This window comes from Embiotoca jacksoni, unplaced genomic scaffold (genome assembly GCF_022577435.1).
Source record: "Embiotoca jacksoni isolate LCO1_2020_lvr unplaced genomic scaffold, fEmbJac1.0.p SCAF_26, whole genome shotgun sequence".
NCBI classification, from domain to species: domain Eukaryota; kingdom Metazoa; phylum Chordata; class Actinopteri; family Embiotocidae; genus Embiotoca; species Embiotoca jacksoni.
The window spans coordinates 4,876,964-4,891,202 of record NW_027185377.1 but is presented as its reverse complement, the minus strand read 5'-3'; the positions used below and the strand labels follow the sequence as shown (position 1 = coordinate 4,891,202).

At 49.9% G+C, this 14,239-nt stretch overlaps 2 protein-coding genes and 1 non-coding gene across 5 annotated transcripts; 2 read left to right on the top strand and 1 right to left on the bottom strand.

The window, feature by feature from the left end:
* Positions 1 to 3: 3 nt before the first annotated feature.
* Positions 4 to 4,292, bottom strand: prdm9 (PR domain containing 9). Of its 3 annotated transcripts, none has more exons than XM_069160225.1 (7): positions 4,090 to 4,292; positions 3,667 to 3,782; positions 3,471 to 3,566; positions 3,025 to 3,302; positions 2,870 to 2,937; positions 2,523 to 2,713; positions 4 to 2,302 (listed from the first exon to the last, which is right to left on the bottom strand). In XM_069160225.1, exons 2-7 carry the CDS (start codon positions 3,761 to 3,763, stop codon positions 321 to 323), a joined length of 2,712 nt encoding a protein of 903 aa, XP_069016326.1. In that variant the 5' UTR covers positions 3,764 to 3,782; positions 4,090 to 4,292; the 3' UTR covers positions 4 to 320. The 3 variants fall into 3 exon arrangements, with proteins under 3 accessions (XP_069016326.1, XP_069016325.1, XP_069016324.1); XM_069160224.1 differs by having other exon boundaries at positions 4,168 to 4,292; XM_069160223.1 differs by having other exon boundaries at positions 3,667 to 4,292.
* Positions 4,293 to 4,502: 210 nt separating this feature from the next.
* trnag-ccc (transfer RNA glycine (anticodon CCC)) lies at positions 4,503 to 4,573 on the top strand. The gene has a single exon. It is a non-coding gene; the product is annotated as a tRNA-Gly (tRNA).
* Positions 4,574 to 4,927: 354 nt separating this feature from the next.
* Positions 4,928 to 10,645, top strand: fbxw10 (F-box and WD repeat domain containing 10). Its single transcript, XM_069160221.1, has 12 exons — positions 4,928 to 5,521; positions 5,839 to 5,988; positions 6,384 to 6,514; positions 6,940 to 7,047; positions 7,152 to 7,258; positions 7,406 to 7,609; positions 8,017 to 8,138; positions 8,583 to 8,737; positions 8,838 to 8,980; positions 9,091 to 9,249; positions 9,617 to 9,831; positions 9,919 to 10,645. The coding sequence occupies exons 1-12, from the start codon at positions 5,008 to 5,010 to the stop codon at positions 10,575 to 10,577; spliced, it is 2,667 nt and encodes an 888-aa protein (XP_069016322.1). The 5' UTR covers positions 4,928 to 5,007; the 3' UTR covers positions 10,578 to 10,645.
* Positions 10,646 to 14,239: the final 3,594 nt, after the last annotated feature.

Genomic DNA, 14,239 nt, shown 5'->3' with positions numbered 1-14,239 from the left:
CGGTCAAGTTGGTTGTTTTTTATTTGAATTTTAAAGCGAGCCGAAAACGAGACACAAAGCCTTCGCTTACCTGTTTGTCTTATTTATTTTTGTTGTTGTTGTTGTTGACTGCCGAAAACCAACTGAATGAATCTATAACAGTCCCGAACGTAAAAATGTGAAATACTTCAGCTTCAAACAATGTTAAATAATATTATGCACGTGACATTCAAAGATTCTCCTGAAGAGCCGTCGCCAAGTGCTCGACCATTTAGTGCAAACGGGGCTTTCGCGGTCTCTCCCCCCCCTCCCCTCCCCTCCCCTCCCCTCCCCGTGGTCGCTCAGACGACGTGCATCTTCTGATGGTGCCTCCTGAGGTGATAACCGCGGGAGAAGCTCTTCCCACACAGGGTGCACTTGAACATCCTCTCTCCCATGTGGAGCATCTGGTGAGCTTTGAGGCTCTGCGGGCGGCTGAAGGCCTTGCTGCACTCGGGGCAGCTGTACGGCCGCAGGCCCGTGTGCTTCCTCTCGTGTCTCTTCAGGTCTCCTGACTGCCGAAAGCTCTCGCCGCAGTGGGTGCACAGGTAGGGCTTCTCCCCGGTGTGGGTCCTGAGGTGCACGTTGAGCTGGCCGACGAACGAGAAGCTCTTGCCGCAGTGCGTGCAGCTGTACGGCTTCTCGCCCGTGTGGATGCGCTGGTGCTGCTTCAGCGCGTAGTGGTTGGTGAAGCCCTTGCCGCAGTCGGTGCAGAGGTACAGCACCCTCACCTGTCGGAAGCACGGGTGCGACTTGAACGCCCTGCTGCTCGCCCAGCGCTTCCCGCACTGGGGGCAGTTGTAGTTCCCCCCACCGTCCTCTTCCTCCAGCTGGTCCGCCAGGCCGTCGGCGTCGCGGTTGGACAGGTACTCGACGGGGTGGTGCCTCTTGACGTGCTTGGTCAGGTAGCTCTTCACGGTGAAGGAGAACTGGCAGAAGGAGCACGGGAAGAGCTCGGACGTGCAGTGGTACTTCATGCAAATGTTGCTCTTCTGATGCTGTTTCAGGTTGGACGACGTGGTGAAGTCTTTGCCGCAGCGCTCGCAGCTGTAAGGGTTCGCCCGCTCGTGCGCGCTCCGCTCGTGCTTTTTCAGGAGCCTCGGCTGGCTGAAGGTCGCGCCGCACTGTCCGCACTTGTGCGGCCTCGCGGCGCACTCGTGTGCTCTGAGGTCCTCCGGGTTTCCGTACGTTTGTTTGCAGCGATTGCAGCTAAACCATTCGTATTTTGAGGACTCTCCGTTACCGACGGCGGGAGCCTCGGCTTCGGCGGAGCTCCTCTTGGTCCGAGCGGCACCGCTCGCTTTTCGTTTCGGTGCTACGAGTTTGGTTACGGCGGAAACTTTGGACCTCGCGCCGAGTCGCTGGGGCCTCTTGGAGGAAGGCTCCCGGACCGACTCGGCCGTTTCGACCGCGGGCGGCGGGTCGCCGACTTGACTTCCTACCGCGGCGTCCTGCGAGTGAAGCTCGTTTATGTGCCGCTGAAGGGTCTCCACGGAAGAAAAAGTCAACGAGCACTCGGCGCAGCAGAACGGCATGCTGGCGGCATCCTCCGCGTCCTCGTCCTCGTCCCCGCTGCCCTTATGTTGTCTCTGATGATGCCGCAGGTGCCTGGTCAGGTCGGTGTACTGGCCGAAGCATTTCTGACACACGGTGCAGACGTACGGACGGAGCCTCTCGTGGACGGTCAGCTTGTGCTTTCGGAGGTACGCTACGTTCGCGAAGCTCATGCCGCAGTCCGAACAAATGCACTTGGATGTTTCCGCCTCGCCCGCTGGAGGAGTCGCGGGAGGGGTCGCGGTTTCCGCGACGTCCGTCGCTTCCCTCGGATCCTCATCGGCGCCCGTTTCCTTGGTTTCCTGAGATGCAGCTGGATCGCGCAGTTCGGACGTCGGCGTCGCGCTCCCTGTGAAACGGAGGACGTGGCTCCGATCGGGATCTTCCGTCACGGCCTGCTTCCTGTGGACCAGCTGGTGTCTGGTTAAGCCGGAGGCCTGACTAAAACTTCGCCTGCAGTGCGGGCAGCAGTACGGGCGCTTGTTTGAGTGCACGCTGCGCTTGTGCCTCCTGAGGTGATGCATCTGCTTGAACGTCTTCCCGCAGTCGACGCACGTGATGGACTCGACGGAGTCGACGGACAGCACCACCAAGGAGGCCAGATTTTCATCGTCGGTTTGAGGCCGCGGGTGGCAGTAATCTGCATGCCGCTGCAGGAAGGCCTCTGTAGTGAAGGTCAGCTGACAGCAGGAGCACAGAAAGATCTCCGAGGGAGCAGATATATTGCTGTCTGCATTTTAGAAGAGAAAGGGGGGGGGGGGGGGGATAGTGTCAACACAAATTGAGCAGATTATAAAATAATCTTTAAATTATGGCACTTTCCTGCCAGAGAGATTTGACCCGTTCATTTTAAAACTCACGCCGGCGCGCGACGAGTCGATAAAAACAACTACAAACATCTCATTTTGGTGACAAATGAAAACGAGGTAAATGGAAAAAAAAAAAGGCACCTGTTGCGTTCAACTTCAGCAAACGCATCTGGGCCCAAGCGTCGCTGAAATTAGCGAGAAGTTTGCCGCTGGGCCACACCATGAGCTCGTCTCCGGTTTGTATGGTGCGACAGCAGTGGAAGAGGATGCTGCCTTTGTACTGGACTGCTAACAGATTTGTCTCGTCCCTATTACGAGCACGGTTGACATACCTGAGTCCGGAAAAGAAAAGAATATGAAGCAGAACAACGGAGCTCGAATGTTTTCTTGTATAATTGAAATAAATTAGGAAATTGAAGGGGGTGGGGTGGGGGGGGGGGAACAACCTGAAATAAACACACAGAGTTACAAATAATAGAATTGAATACCTCATCCAGTTTGAGTGTGAATCTTTGGCAGCATCAATGTACACGTACTGGTCTTGTCCTTTGTAAGTCTGCAGAAAATGACGATTTCAGGATAAAATGCAAAGAAAAATAACCACAACAAGGACTGATTTCGGTTGAACGTTATCCAAGCTCACCTCCCAGGAGAAGTCACTTGCCATGGCGGTTTCCCTCGTGGTCACTTCCCCCTCACACGGTCCAAAATGCATTCCGGGAGACACGACGGGTCCCTGATTTAAGACCCCGACCCCCGCGCAGGGAATACTAGACCTGCCTACCATCAGGCCGTAGGGTAGCGTGAGGAGGGCCCTCTGCGGGACGCCCATGCCCATTGGAAAGTCGAGTATAAAAGACGGGCCGTTAAGGTTGTCGGGACCACTCTGGTCCTGGAAGAGAGCGAGACACTCCTCACAACCTGGGACATGTGAAGAAGGAGGGAAACCAGATGAATACAGCGAAGAGGCTCATCGCTCAAGGCGTGGGCGGATAAGGAAGACTGTGGAGCGACTGCGGTCCTTTAAATGACAAATAAACAGAGGAGAAAAACAACAACAACAACAACAACAACACGTGTTTTGCTTACAAAAGCCATGAACACTTTCTGGGTTTTCTCCCTGTCCGACGGTGTCCAGTAACTTCTGGATTGGCGTAGATTCTGCCGGCTGGAAAACCTGCATCACTGCAGGACCGAAGACATTACATGTTGTGTGAAAACACGTGACGTGTCCGGTTTAAAAGGTCCGTTTTGATTTGTGGGGTTATCGTCCACCGTGCTGTACCTGCGGGGGGGTTGTTTTCAGTGGGGAGACACTCCACCGTCGCAACCACCTCCTCGGTTGCCTCCACCCACTCCACACCGTTGGTCCGGTCCGACATGAGTTAAAAAAAAACAACTCTTTGAGGATGGTCAGGGAGGAGGGGGGGGGAAGGAGGAGGAAATTATTAATTTGATGACACACGAGCAAAAACTAAAGAATCAGCTGCAGCTAACATTAGCACGCTAACCAAGCTCGCTGATGATTAACCAGCAAAACTCATTTTTGCCATTTTCCAACATTTGGAGAATAGTTTCGCTGTATTTGGCGAATTATTTAGCTGTTTTTTTTTCATAAAGATGGGGACAACCCCGCGGGTCGGATACTGTTAAGGCTAATAACGCAGCTTTCTCAAGTGTTGCTATCGTAGCAAAAAAAAAAAATCACCTCCACGACGGCTTCAAATGCACAACCACCAATCTCCACGGTTAAAAGTTCGACATTAAACTACATCAGATCGTGTACCTGGTCGACGCCTGTTTTCGCGGACCGTTTTGCTGACTGTCGTCCCAAACCAGGAGGGTTTCGCCGCTCGACCAAGAACCCACTGGACACCGCAAACGCTTCCCCGGAAGTAAATAATGCTGACTTTCAGAATAAAAGCAGTAATGTGTATTTTCTTTCCCAAATAAAAGTTTCCTTAAATCAAATGACATATTTGCTGTTTCTCTACCGTCACATATATTTAATTTTTTTTTTTTTTTTTTTATCCAACTGGCAACATACAAATCTCAACAAATAACACTATGATTACCATACGTAGCCCGTTATAATGACCTACGTTACATTGTGGTTTATCGGCGCCGCTGGTGTAGTGGTATCATGCAAGATTCCCATTCTTGCGACCCGGGTTCGATTCCCGGGCGGCGCACGGATTTTTTGTTTTTGTTTTTGTTTTTGTTGTTGTTGAGTTTTGCAAAATATTCCACAATGTAAATATGTACACTCTCCACCACTGCCGATCCTCACCCTTCCAAGAGGAGTAGAATAAATAACACGAAGATAAAGAATAATAATAAACAGCAGTTCAGGGACGACTGGATATTATAAACTCCGTAAAGTTTGGATTTATTGCACAACTTGTTTACATTTTAGTTAGTTAATAAAATGGAAAGCGTTTGCGCAAAAGCTCTCTTGGCTGCAGCATCCTTTCCCTTTTCCCGTTGCCCGGCAACCCGCTGAATGAATGAGGTCTGTTAGTACGCTGTAGCTCAAGGGAAAACAACAACAACAACAACAAAAAAACGTTGCCCGGCAACGACGCAGCCAACATATAAAGCGCAAACTACTCATGGCGCCATCAGAATGGAGTCCGTTAAAGTTGGTAAAAGCGACTCGGCGGACGAACTGAACTACAAAAAGACGGAAACATGTCGCAGCATGTGCGGGATGTGTCCTTCTTGCGTCTTTGCGCCGACGCCGCCGACTCGCTCTCGGTGTTTGTGGAAGATGTCGGATAAAGTCAAGAGGAGGTTCGTGGTGGCGCTGCTGTCCCGCTGCGGGAGCGTCCAGGTGCTCGAGAGCGTCCGGAGCCTGCTGGGCGTCACGTCGTGGACGATGTTCACCTACGCCAGGTCGCGGAGACCAGCCGCACCCCGGGATCTCCCGTCCCGCGGCTCGCAGCGAGCGCTGGCGGAGAAACCGCTCAGCGTGGATACGGACGCCATCTACAGCTGGTTCGACGGCAGTCCAGAGTGGATTAAATCGGACTATCTCTGCCGGATCTTTTCACTGTGTGACTCGGAGTTTTTACGCATGGTCTCTAATTTAACCGGCGTGTTCCTGGCCAGACAAAAACGAGGCTTTCTGTACTTTAATGGTAGGAAGACGAAAGAAAAATGTTTTAAAATAATATATATATATTTTTTTTTTGCAACACACTCCACTGTGCAAACTCACCTCTGAGCATTTCATTTGCTCTGCAATTCCCACTGCGGACCGCTAGGGGCCACTACAAGACAATATACAGCAGCACAGTTGTTTTTTTTTAGAAATGATTTATAAAGTCATGAATGACACAAAATGTTTTTTTCTGCGATATGAGCTTTGTATTATTTCAGCATTTCTTGAAAAACAGTCTTTTAACTTTTTTTTTTTTTACCTTTTACTATAACAAAAATGATCTGCTCTTTTCAGCAAGCAGCCATAATACCAGCCAAAATGATTGGGACTCAGAGGACCCTGCTCTCATGGTCGTGCCTGGATCCTCAAAGTCTCTGTCCGGAGTCAGCCTATACCGAAACTTCCTAAGCTGCCTTCCGGTTCATCTGTCCAAGAAGATATTAGGTAAAATCAACACATAACCGACACGAATGAAGTTGATTGCTTCTCTTGGATCAGATCTGAAGTGTGCGCTGACATGTCTTACGCCCCTCGGACATGAGAACAAAAACAAAAGTCCTGCCAAGCAAACTATTATCTGTCTGCAAGTTAAAAAGGCATCCAGGAAATGTAATGCATTGGGAAAGTTATGACTATGACAACACTGACAACCTGCAATTACATTTAATGTGGTTTAAAAAAAAAGAGTATAATTTTCAAATTGTAACAATGTTATTGGCATTTAGCTCGTTTCTCATTGTTACACACACACACACACACACACACACACACACACACACACACACACACACACACACACACACAGAGACATCACACTGATTGTGTGTGTCTTCTACCAGGCCTGTTAGACGAACATTCATTGATCCGCAGCAAGAAAGTCTGTCAATACTGGCACCACCTCGTCCAGGAAACCATGGAGGAAATCAAGTTGAGAAGATTTCTGACGTATCAAATTGAAGCCATGATGAAGGTTGATATTTTGCACGATTAACGGAACTTAATAATGTGCGAGGGGTAATTAAAAAGTTCAGAGCGCAACGCGGAAAACGGAGCGTTTCCCCCCCCCAGACGTCCCAGTAGAGCTCGTTGTTGACAGTTTGACCCCGAGGAACAAATTCACGATGCACAACCCCTGAACCGGCGGTCACAGGAATGTGTGGTTCAGGTTCTGGCGTTGATCAAGCGAGGTAATCTGGAACACTTCCCCACGAAGGTTACAGCTTCACGACGCTGCTCGCCTGCAACAGGAACTTTTTGATTACCCCAATGTTGAGTATTCGTTGTTGCTTTTTGATGATTTGACAATAATTAACTGTCTTTTTTTTTTTTTTTCCTGTTTAATAATTCAAAAAAAAAAATGCATCAGTGGTGATCGTGGTTTTTTTTCTGTTCCAGAGGTACACAACTGGTAATATAGTCAGTTCTACTTACGCCAACGTTGCCAAAGTCTCGGTACCCGTAAGTGACGGTGAGAAGGAGGAGATTCCTTCGACTGCAAACAAGGTCAGCAAATCAAGACCCTCGCTCTGCAAACGTCAGCGTTTTTTTTTTTTTTGCACCAGAAATATTTAACGCACCGATTCCTTCTCCTTTGATTTGTTTCACAGGTGAAGCTATTTGAAGCCGCTTACGCCAAAATCCCAACGAAAACAGTGCAAATGGAAGAACGGAATGTGTATTGTGGCGTATATTTTACCAAAGTGCTGCTGGACAAGTAAGTGGGTTCAGATTCCTTTTTGCCTAATTTGCGTGCCTAACTAAAACCGCATGCACACACACACACACAGTGGAACGAAAAACATGCATTGTGTCCAACAAGTGATGTGATTTAAGTGTGTGTGTGTGTGTGTGTGTTGGTCAGCAAGGACCCTCAACGGGTGCTGGACTACAGAGGCGGGCCGTTGTTGGCCACGGGCTCGAAGGACAGTTCGGTGCATCTGCTTCACGTGGCGTCGGAGGTGAAGAAAGTGGCCGTGATGAGAGGACACATCGGCAGCGTTCGGGCGGTGCTGCTCTGCGAGGGCAGAGATCTGCTGATTACCGGAGGCTGCAACGCAAGGATCAGGTGAGGAGGAGGAGAAAGCGACGTACTCACATGATCAGGAGGCGGCGTACTCTCAGAGAGCTCCGAACTTAAAAATGCATTCTCGTTTTTTTATCTTTTATATATTTATTTAACGTCTTGTTTTTATTGTTTTTATACGTCTTGCACCTTGTTCTGCTGCTGAACTGACTGATGAGTCGCCAACTTAATTTCGTTGTATTTTCGAGTGATGACGACAAACATCCTTATCCTTAAGTCTCAGGGGAAATTCTTCTGAAACGTCGCAAATCTTCTCAGAATTGCGTCACTGGGAGTGACTTGTAATCCGGTGGAGTCCCCGCGAACACGCGCCCAGAGATTCGCGATTTTGAAAAATGGACGCTAACTGATCACGCAGGGGTTTGTTGGTCGCGTTGTCGCACCTGCAGGTGTTGGAACGTGAAGACAGATTGCTGTGATATGATCCTGATGGGTCACACAAGCACCATCAACTGCCTGGACGTCCACGGTGACAAGCTGGTCTCAGGAGCTAAAGATTGTTCTGTAAAAGGTAATCGTTCGACATTTTACAGACGTAACATAACATAACATAAATATTAACACCCTTTGTCATGTTTTTTTTGTGTGTTTTTTTTTAGCTTCGCGCTTCTTTAAACAGGCATCTCCTGCGTGGAGGTCCTTTGAATCGCAATAAATTCCTACTTAATTTGTTTTCTTTTAAAAAAAATACGTCACAACTGGAATTATTTGATGGTGCATTCGCAGCATTTCTCCTCTTCTTTCGAACATACTCATACAGAAACGGAAATATTCTTGCCGTGCGAGTTTTAAGAGATGTATTTTTACAGCATTGTCCCTTTTTTTTCTTTTTTACATTACTGACACAATTTTAATGACAAATGAGAATAAACTTCATTCTCTTAATGTTTAAAAACGCTGATATTTTCTATACCGACATGTGTAAGTTAACTAAAGCTAACCGGCGCTTTGCCAGTGTGGAGTCTCCAGACAGGGTTGCCCTTCGAGGAGTTTCATTTCAAGCACCCCGAGTCTGTCCGGTGCGTAAAGATCAACGAAACGACAGTCTACAGCAGCTGTGATCGAGGCCTGGTCAAAATATGGAGCCTGGAGAACGCGATGCTGCTCCAGGTGAGAGTCGCAGCCGTTAATATAGACCGTGTGCCTTCTGCAAGTTGTTAAAAACCGCTCTATCCGTTCATACATCTTTCACTTCTCGTGTTCGACTCAGGTGATTAACGCCCACAAGAACTCGGTGAGGTGCCTCTTCTTTGACGAATGGCACCTTCTGTCCGGGGACGCCAACGGCAAGGTGATGGCGTGGAGCGTCCGCTGCGAGGCTAAAGAGAGTCTCGTGACCTTCGACCACCCGAAGTAAGCAAAAAGCCTTTTGGTGCCGACGTGTAAAATCTGGCCCCGGGAAGTCAATTCAACGTTTAAAATGTAATCATATGGGAACACGGCGTCTCCCGACTATCCCGCAGTGAGGTCAGATCTCTGACCCTCATCTACCTCCGGGTCATTACCGGCTGTGCGGACGGAAAGATTCGCATATTTAATTTCCTCACGGGAGACTGCCTGAAAGACATCCTGCCGGAGGCCGAATCGGGCCGTATACTGTCCGTGCACTTCCACGACAACAGGTGAGTCCGACGCACTCTCGTGACGGCGTGGTTGTTATCCCTTACTGCATCTTCTTTTTCTCACCGTGGTGTTTAGATTGTGTTACTGCAGTTGACTGCAGTTATGAGATTAAATTCAAAAGTTTAGAGACCGTTCCTGTCGTGAGCGAAGGACGGCGCCGGCCAAATTCCGAACTCGAGGCTTCGTTGCGGCCGTTCACAAACCGACGGGCGACGTCACCGCCGGTTGCCGCCCGCATGTAACTTCATATCGAAAAGTCACTGCTTTCTCAGCTCCATGCACATTGATGTGCTGCAACAGGAAGAGTCTCTGAACGTTTTGATCCGCACTCCACACCATATATTTGGTCTCACTACTGTCCTTCAGCATACTGGTGAACGCGACATCCAGCGTGAAGCTCTACCAGTTCGCCAAAGTGTTCTGGGAGTACGATAACTCAGCGCAGGCGGAGCAGGGCGACGAGGTGACGAAGGACGGTTTGGTTTCTGAGAAATCTGCAGCTTCGAGCATGAAATCAGAGAAACCCGAGCTGCTTCCCCGGACCCGCTTCCAGTCGGCCTCCAGTAGATGTCAAGCACAAGGTGAGAACGCTGAAGTGTGCGTCCGAAGTCGAAAAATGCTCCCAAATCGGTGGATCCTTGTTTGAAGCGTAACTTTTTTCTTTGTAGCCGGAGTGAGCTGCGAGTTCGCCAATCGGTCGGTGGTGCTGAGCGAGAAGGCGGCAGGTGAACGGATGAAGAAGAGGGGTCCTCATCACCCTCTGACTCGTGACTCCATCCTCCTCAAGGTGAACGCCATCCAGAAGGCGCGGTGCATGGACGAAGCCAGCATCAACATGGAGATCAACGCCAGGCTGCGCGATTCGTGGGGTCCTCGTCCACCTCAGGATCTCCAGACTCAGCTGAGTCCACAGCAGCTCAGACACGATGCTCGTCCCGGGAGGGCCCAGACCTGCGTCCCGATACTGAAGCGAGCCGTCGGTCAAAACAGGACTTCACGAGGCAGTGTCTCCACGGCCTCCGACGCACGCAGGCCAATCACGAGGCTGAGTGGATTCATGAAAGGTACCACAGCGAGTCCGCGGGCTCATCAGTTCGCGCTGCAGGGACCGCAGCCTAATCCAGAACGTTGCGTTAAAACCGGACCCGGTTTACCCAGCATCAACCCTTCGGAGGCATTCAGACAGCAGGGAGGGTTGAGGATGCTCCCGGCGACGCAGATCAAAGACGCCGTCGATGCAGAGGGGGAGCTCACACTGAGCTCTGAGCAAAACCTGTCCAAGAGGGAAAGGATGACACCGAGACAAAGGTCAAATGTGCTTCAGTAGATTATTCATTATTTGTGTTTCATGACATGACGCCAAAGATTTGAATGAAGTCTATCATCCGAGCATGATCCCTGTTGTGGATAAGCTTTGTGGGTTTTTTTTCCCAAGGTACTATTAAATGTGTTGTTCCATTAATGTTGCACTAGGGGTCAGTATTGCACCATCTGATCGGTGGCTGGACGAGGACCCGGGACTGTTGCTTCCTATTTCTGCAGTTTGCTTCAAGGTTTTTCAAGGATCATTTGACAAGACTTATTTGTTTAAATTTTTTTAAAATAAACATTTTAGTTCTTAAAGTTAAATATATATTTAGCATATTTTGTGCATTTTGCACTTTCAGAAATTGTTTTCGTTGAATCCTTCTTTGGATTTGACTTTATGCTTGTGAAACACTGGAAATTAAGTGTCGAATTCCTGCAGTTATAATCACCTGTTTGTTTTTGATAAGCATCTGCTCATCTACCAATTTTCCTTCAGTTAACTAATCGATCTGAGAGATGCTCCATTGCTCTGAGCGAGCATCAAGTCTCGGTGGATTCTGGCTTTTGTGGTGCTTCAGACAAGAAGTCATCAGAGTGAGCGGAGTTCGTCCCGTCCTGAGAGACCTTTCACCCTCCATGGTGCCCCGGTGCCTGGAGGGCATCATTAGGAGTGACGAGGTTGAAGGTCCTCTTTGCTTTGACAGCAGCAGCGCAGCGGCACAACAGCTGGGCACCCGTGAATGACAAAAGGGGTTCTGAGGAGGAGCGACCGGGTAAAGAGGTCCCCGCTTCGGAGAAGCTCTTCTTTCACGAGCGCTCTGCAGCTAATTTGATTTGGTTGGCAGAAAACTAGGCAGAATGCCGTCTCCCTCCCCTTCTTTTCCTCCTGTGGCGTTGTTGGAGTAGGAAGACAATGCTGTGTGCCCTTCTGCCCCCCCCTCCCTCCAAGCTCAGTTTAGCTTCATCAGGCAGCGCAGCCCACCCCCCACCCCCCCATTGTTTGGTCAGGTACGGAGTCTCTCGTCCAGGACCGGCGGAGCTGCGGGAGGGATGACGAGCGTAAAATCAAAGCTAAAGTTAGAAAAGGGGGAAAGTCTTCATGGAGGAATGCTCTTAGATCTGCTCCTCCCGAGTAGGCCCAAAGGTCGGCTGCGGAGAAGAGAGTACAGGTTTATTAATGCATGAGGGGAAGCTTGAAAGAAATGACAGTTAACCCCCCCCCCCCCCCTTCTCCGCCCCCCCGCAGAGAAAGAAGGCCTTAAAGGGTTGGCGGCTGGGGGCACAAGGCAACAAAAGACGCCTCAGCTGACCTTTGATCTACACGGATCTCCATCTCCAAAGGCGCAGATTTGCATCATAGTTCATTTGTCAAATTAATTTTTCCATTTTTGTCACGCCGTGTCAGCAGCAGATCGGAGCTCTCGACCCCATCTTGACTGGCACCCGTCTTTCCAGACGGGGTCAGCCCGGGCCAGTCACGTTTTGGAACAGGATTAACCCAACCGTCATCTGCATGACGTTCGTATTTGCATGTACCTCGGGCGGGTGGCTGACTCGCCCCGGAGCCATTCGGATATCACACCGTCAACCAGCTCCAACGACACGGGCATCAGATGCAAAGGCACAATGAACATGCAAATCATTCTCACGTGGAACCGAGACACGTTTCAAAAATGGTTCCCAAGTGTGCCCATTGTGGGAAACATCCAGCCATGCGCCGCGCTGCGTCTCAGACACCGTCGGAACTAAATCGAGGGTTAAACGAGGATCCCAAACGAGCGAGTTCCAGGCCCGACGGAGCGGTGACATCAACGCGCGGGGGGGGAGGGGGGGCGACAACAGGCGCCTTAATCTCGGGACGGCTTCGAACGCCAGGCCACACGGCCGGCGCTCTCTCCAACCCGTCCCCCGTAAGGATTCGGCGGAGCCAAGCCGGGAACAAGATCCATATGCCTTTCTGACCTCATTTGCAGATAGCGATCATAAGCGAAAGGGGATACAGCCACGACGAAGGGAGGCAATTAACGGGAACACCATTACTGAGATATGGGACTGATTAACATCCACGTCCAGCCAAGCCAAATAGATAAAGAGGGAATCTGATTGCTCGTTGACTGAGGGGTCCTCGGCAGTGCCTCTGCAGCGGGTGGGTGGGTGGGTGGTTGGGGTGGGGGGCAGGTTCTTGTTTTCTGGAGTCGGACGTCGTCGAGATCAAGGGGCCCTTGATTGAGCCAAAAAAAAAAGAGTGGAGTGAAACCACTGTGACCACACATCAGGAAGATGATCACAGAGGCTACTTGCTGGCTGCTGCGCTCCCTCGCGCACGAGGCCAAACCCCAACAGACGACGGCGCGGAGTTGTTACTCGCGTCGTACAGCACCGATACGGGCCGGAGAGGTGACACCCGAAGCAGTCGAGGCCGACGCTCCGTTCCACACAAAGACTCTTTGTGGAACGGGACCGTAAAAGTCCCGAGATTTGTTTCCCCCCCCCCCCCCCTTCCCCCCCTCCATCCGAACTCTTGATTTTGTTTGTGTTTATTTAATTAAGTTCGAACTCTTTTTATTTTTTTCCCTTCTTCATTCATGAATCGACTGATTGTGCTTTGAGGCCATCTGTTTTTACAGCGTGGCATCTGGAATGTATTTTGATAATTGCAAAGAGATTATTTTCTATCTACGAGACCGATTCCGCACAAAAGGGCCAATAGAAAAACAAACAAAAACAAAATGAAACACACCGGTGCTTCAACACCAGAGGCTACGACGTGGGCTCCGTTTAAAGTCGGAGGTTTCTGTGCCACCACTCACAGGCAGGACTTATTTATAGCACACAGCTATCGCTGTTTATAGAAATGCACCGATTGTCGATCTCTGTTTATTTTTAACTGGCTTTGTTAAGATTTCTGGTGTTAACCTAACGAACTGACAATTATAAAAATGTTTTCAATTAGTGCATCACGCTTGATAAAGGACACTTTATTAGTGTCATTAAATACACGTGAAAGAAGAATCGGAAACTACTGCGTAGGCTTTACAATCCATCTGAATACGGTGTTTCTTAGGTTTTCATGGTGAATGCGTTTCAGCGCTCGGCCATTAAAACCAGAGAGAAGGGTGTCACGGGTTGACTCTCAATGGCCCCCCCAGTCTTCACGGAGCTGCTCCAGACACATGCAGGCGACAGTGTTAAGTGTCATAATTTCACTATTTTCTCAGACATAAATACAGGGACATAAAAGTCGAAGGTCAACCGCGTAAAACTTCCCTATTTAGAGGTCAGGAGACTCGTATCGACGGAGGAGGGAGGGGGTGGAGGGTTGGGGGGGGGGTGGGGAACAAGAGGGCAATTCACCGAGAAAAAGTCGGGGAAAAATGGCTTCTGAATTGACTTCCTGCCACAAAACGGACAGAAAATTAATTGTGACGCAGGACGACAAAGGTCTTCATGCACCACGGAAGAAGAATAAATCACCGAAGCGAGCCCGGAGCGACAGCGGAGGATTAGAGGTCTCTTTGTAGGGTTCGATTGCGCTTTACTGGACAATATACCGAAGAGGGAGGATCGGGAAACGTTACAGTCAAATGGCGACCGGCAACAAGTGGTTCCACTTTAAGCTCTCGGTTTTACCGAGCCGGGGTGGGAGGGAGTTCGGGACGGCTAACGGACGTCTCTATCAGC

Excerpts from the sequence above, each read along its gene's own strand:
- prdm9 (XM_069160223.1), bottom strand. The coding sequence starts at position 3,763 with ATGTCGGACCGGACCAACGGTGTGGAGTGGGTGGAGGCAACCGAGGAG. Across the intron at positions 3,567-3,666 it reads TGAAAACAACCCCCCCGCAG|TGATGCAGGTTTTCCAGCCG; the intron begins GTACAGCACGGT and ends TCGGTCCTGCAG. Across the intron at positions 2,938-3,024 it reads CAAGTGACTTCTCCTGGGAG|ACTTACAAAGGACAAGACCA; the intron begins GTGAGCTTGGAT and ends CATTTTCTGCAG.
- fbxw10 (XM_069160221.1), top strand. The coding sequence starts at position 5,008 with ATGGAGTCCGTTAAAGTTGGTAAAAGCGACTCGGCGGACGAACTGAAC. Across the intron at positions 8,139-8,582 it reads TAAAGATTGTTCTGTAAAAG|TGTGGAGTCTCCAGACAGGG; the intron begins GTAATCGTTCGA and ends GCGCTTTGCCAG. Across the intron at positions 8,981-9,090 it reads GTGACCTTCGACCACCCGAA|TGAGGTCAGATCTCTGACCC; the intron begins GTAAGCAAAAAG and ends ACTATCCCGCAG.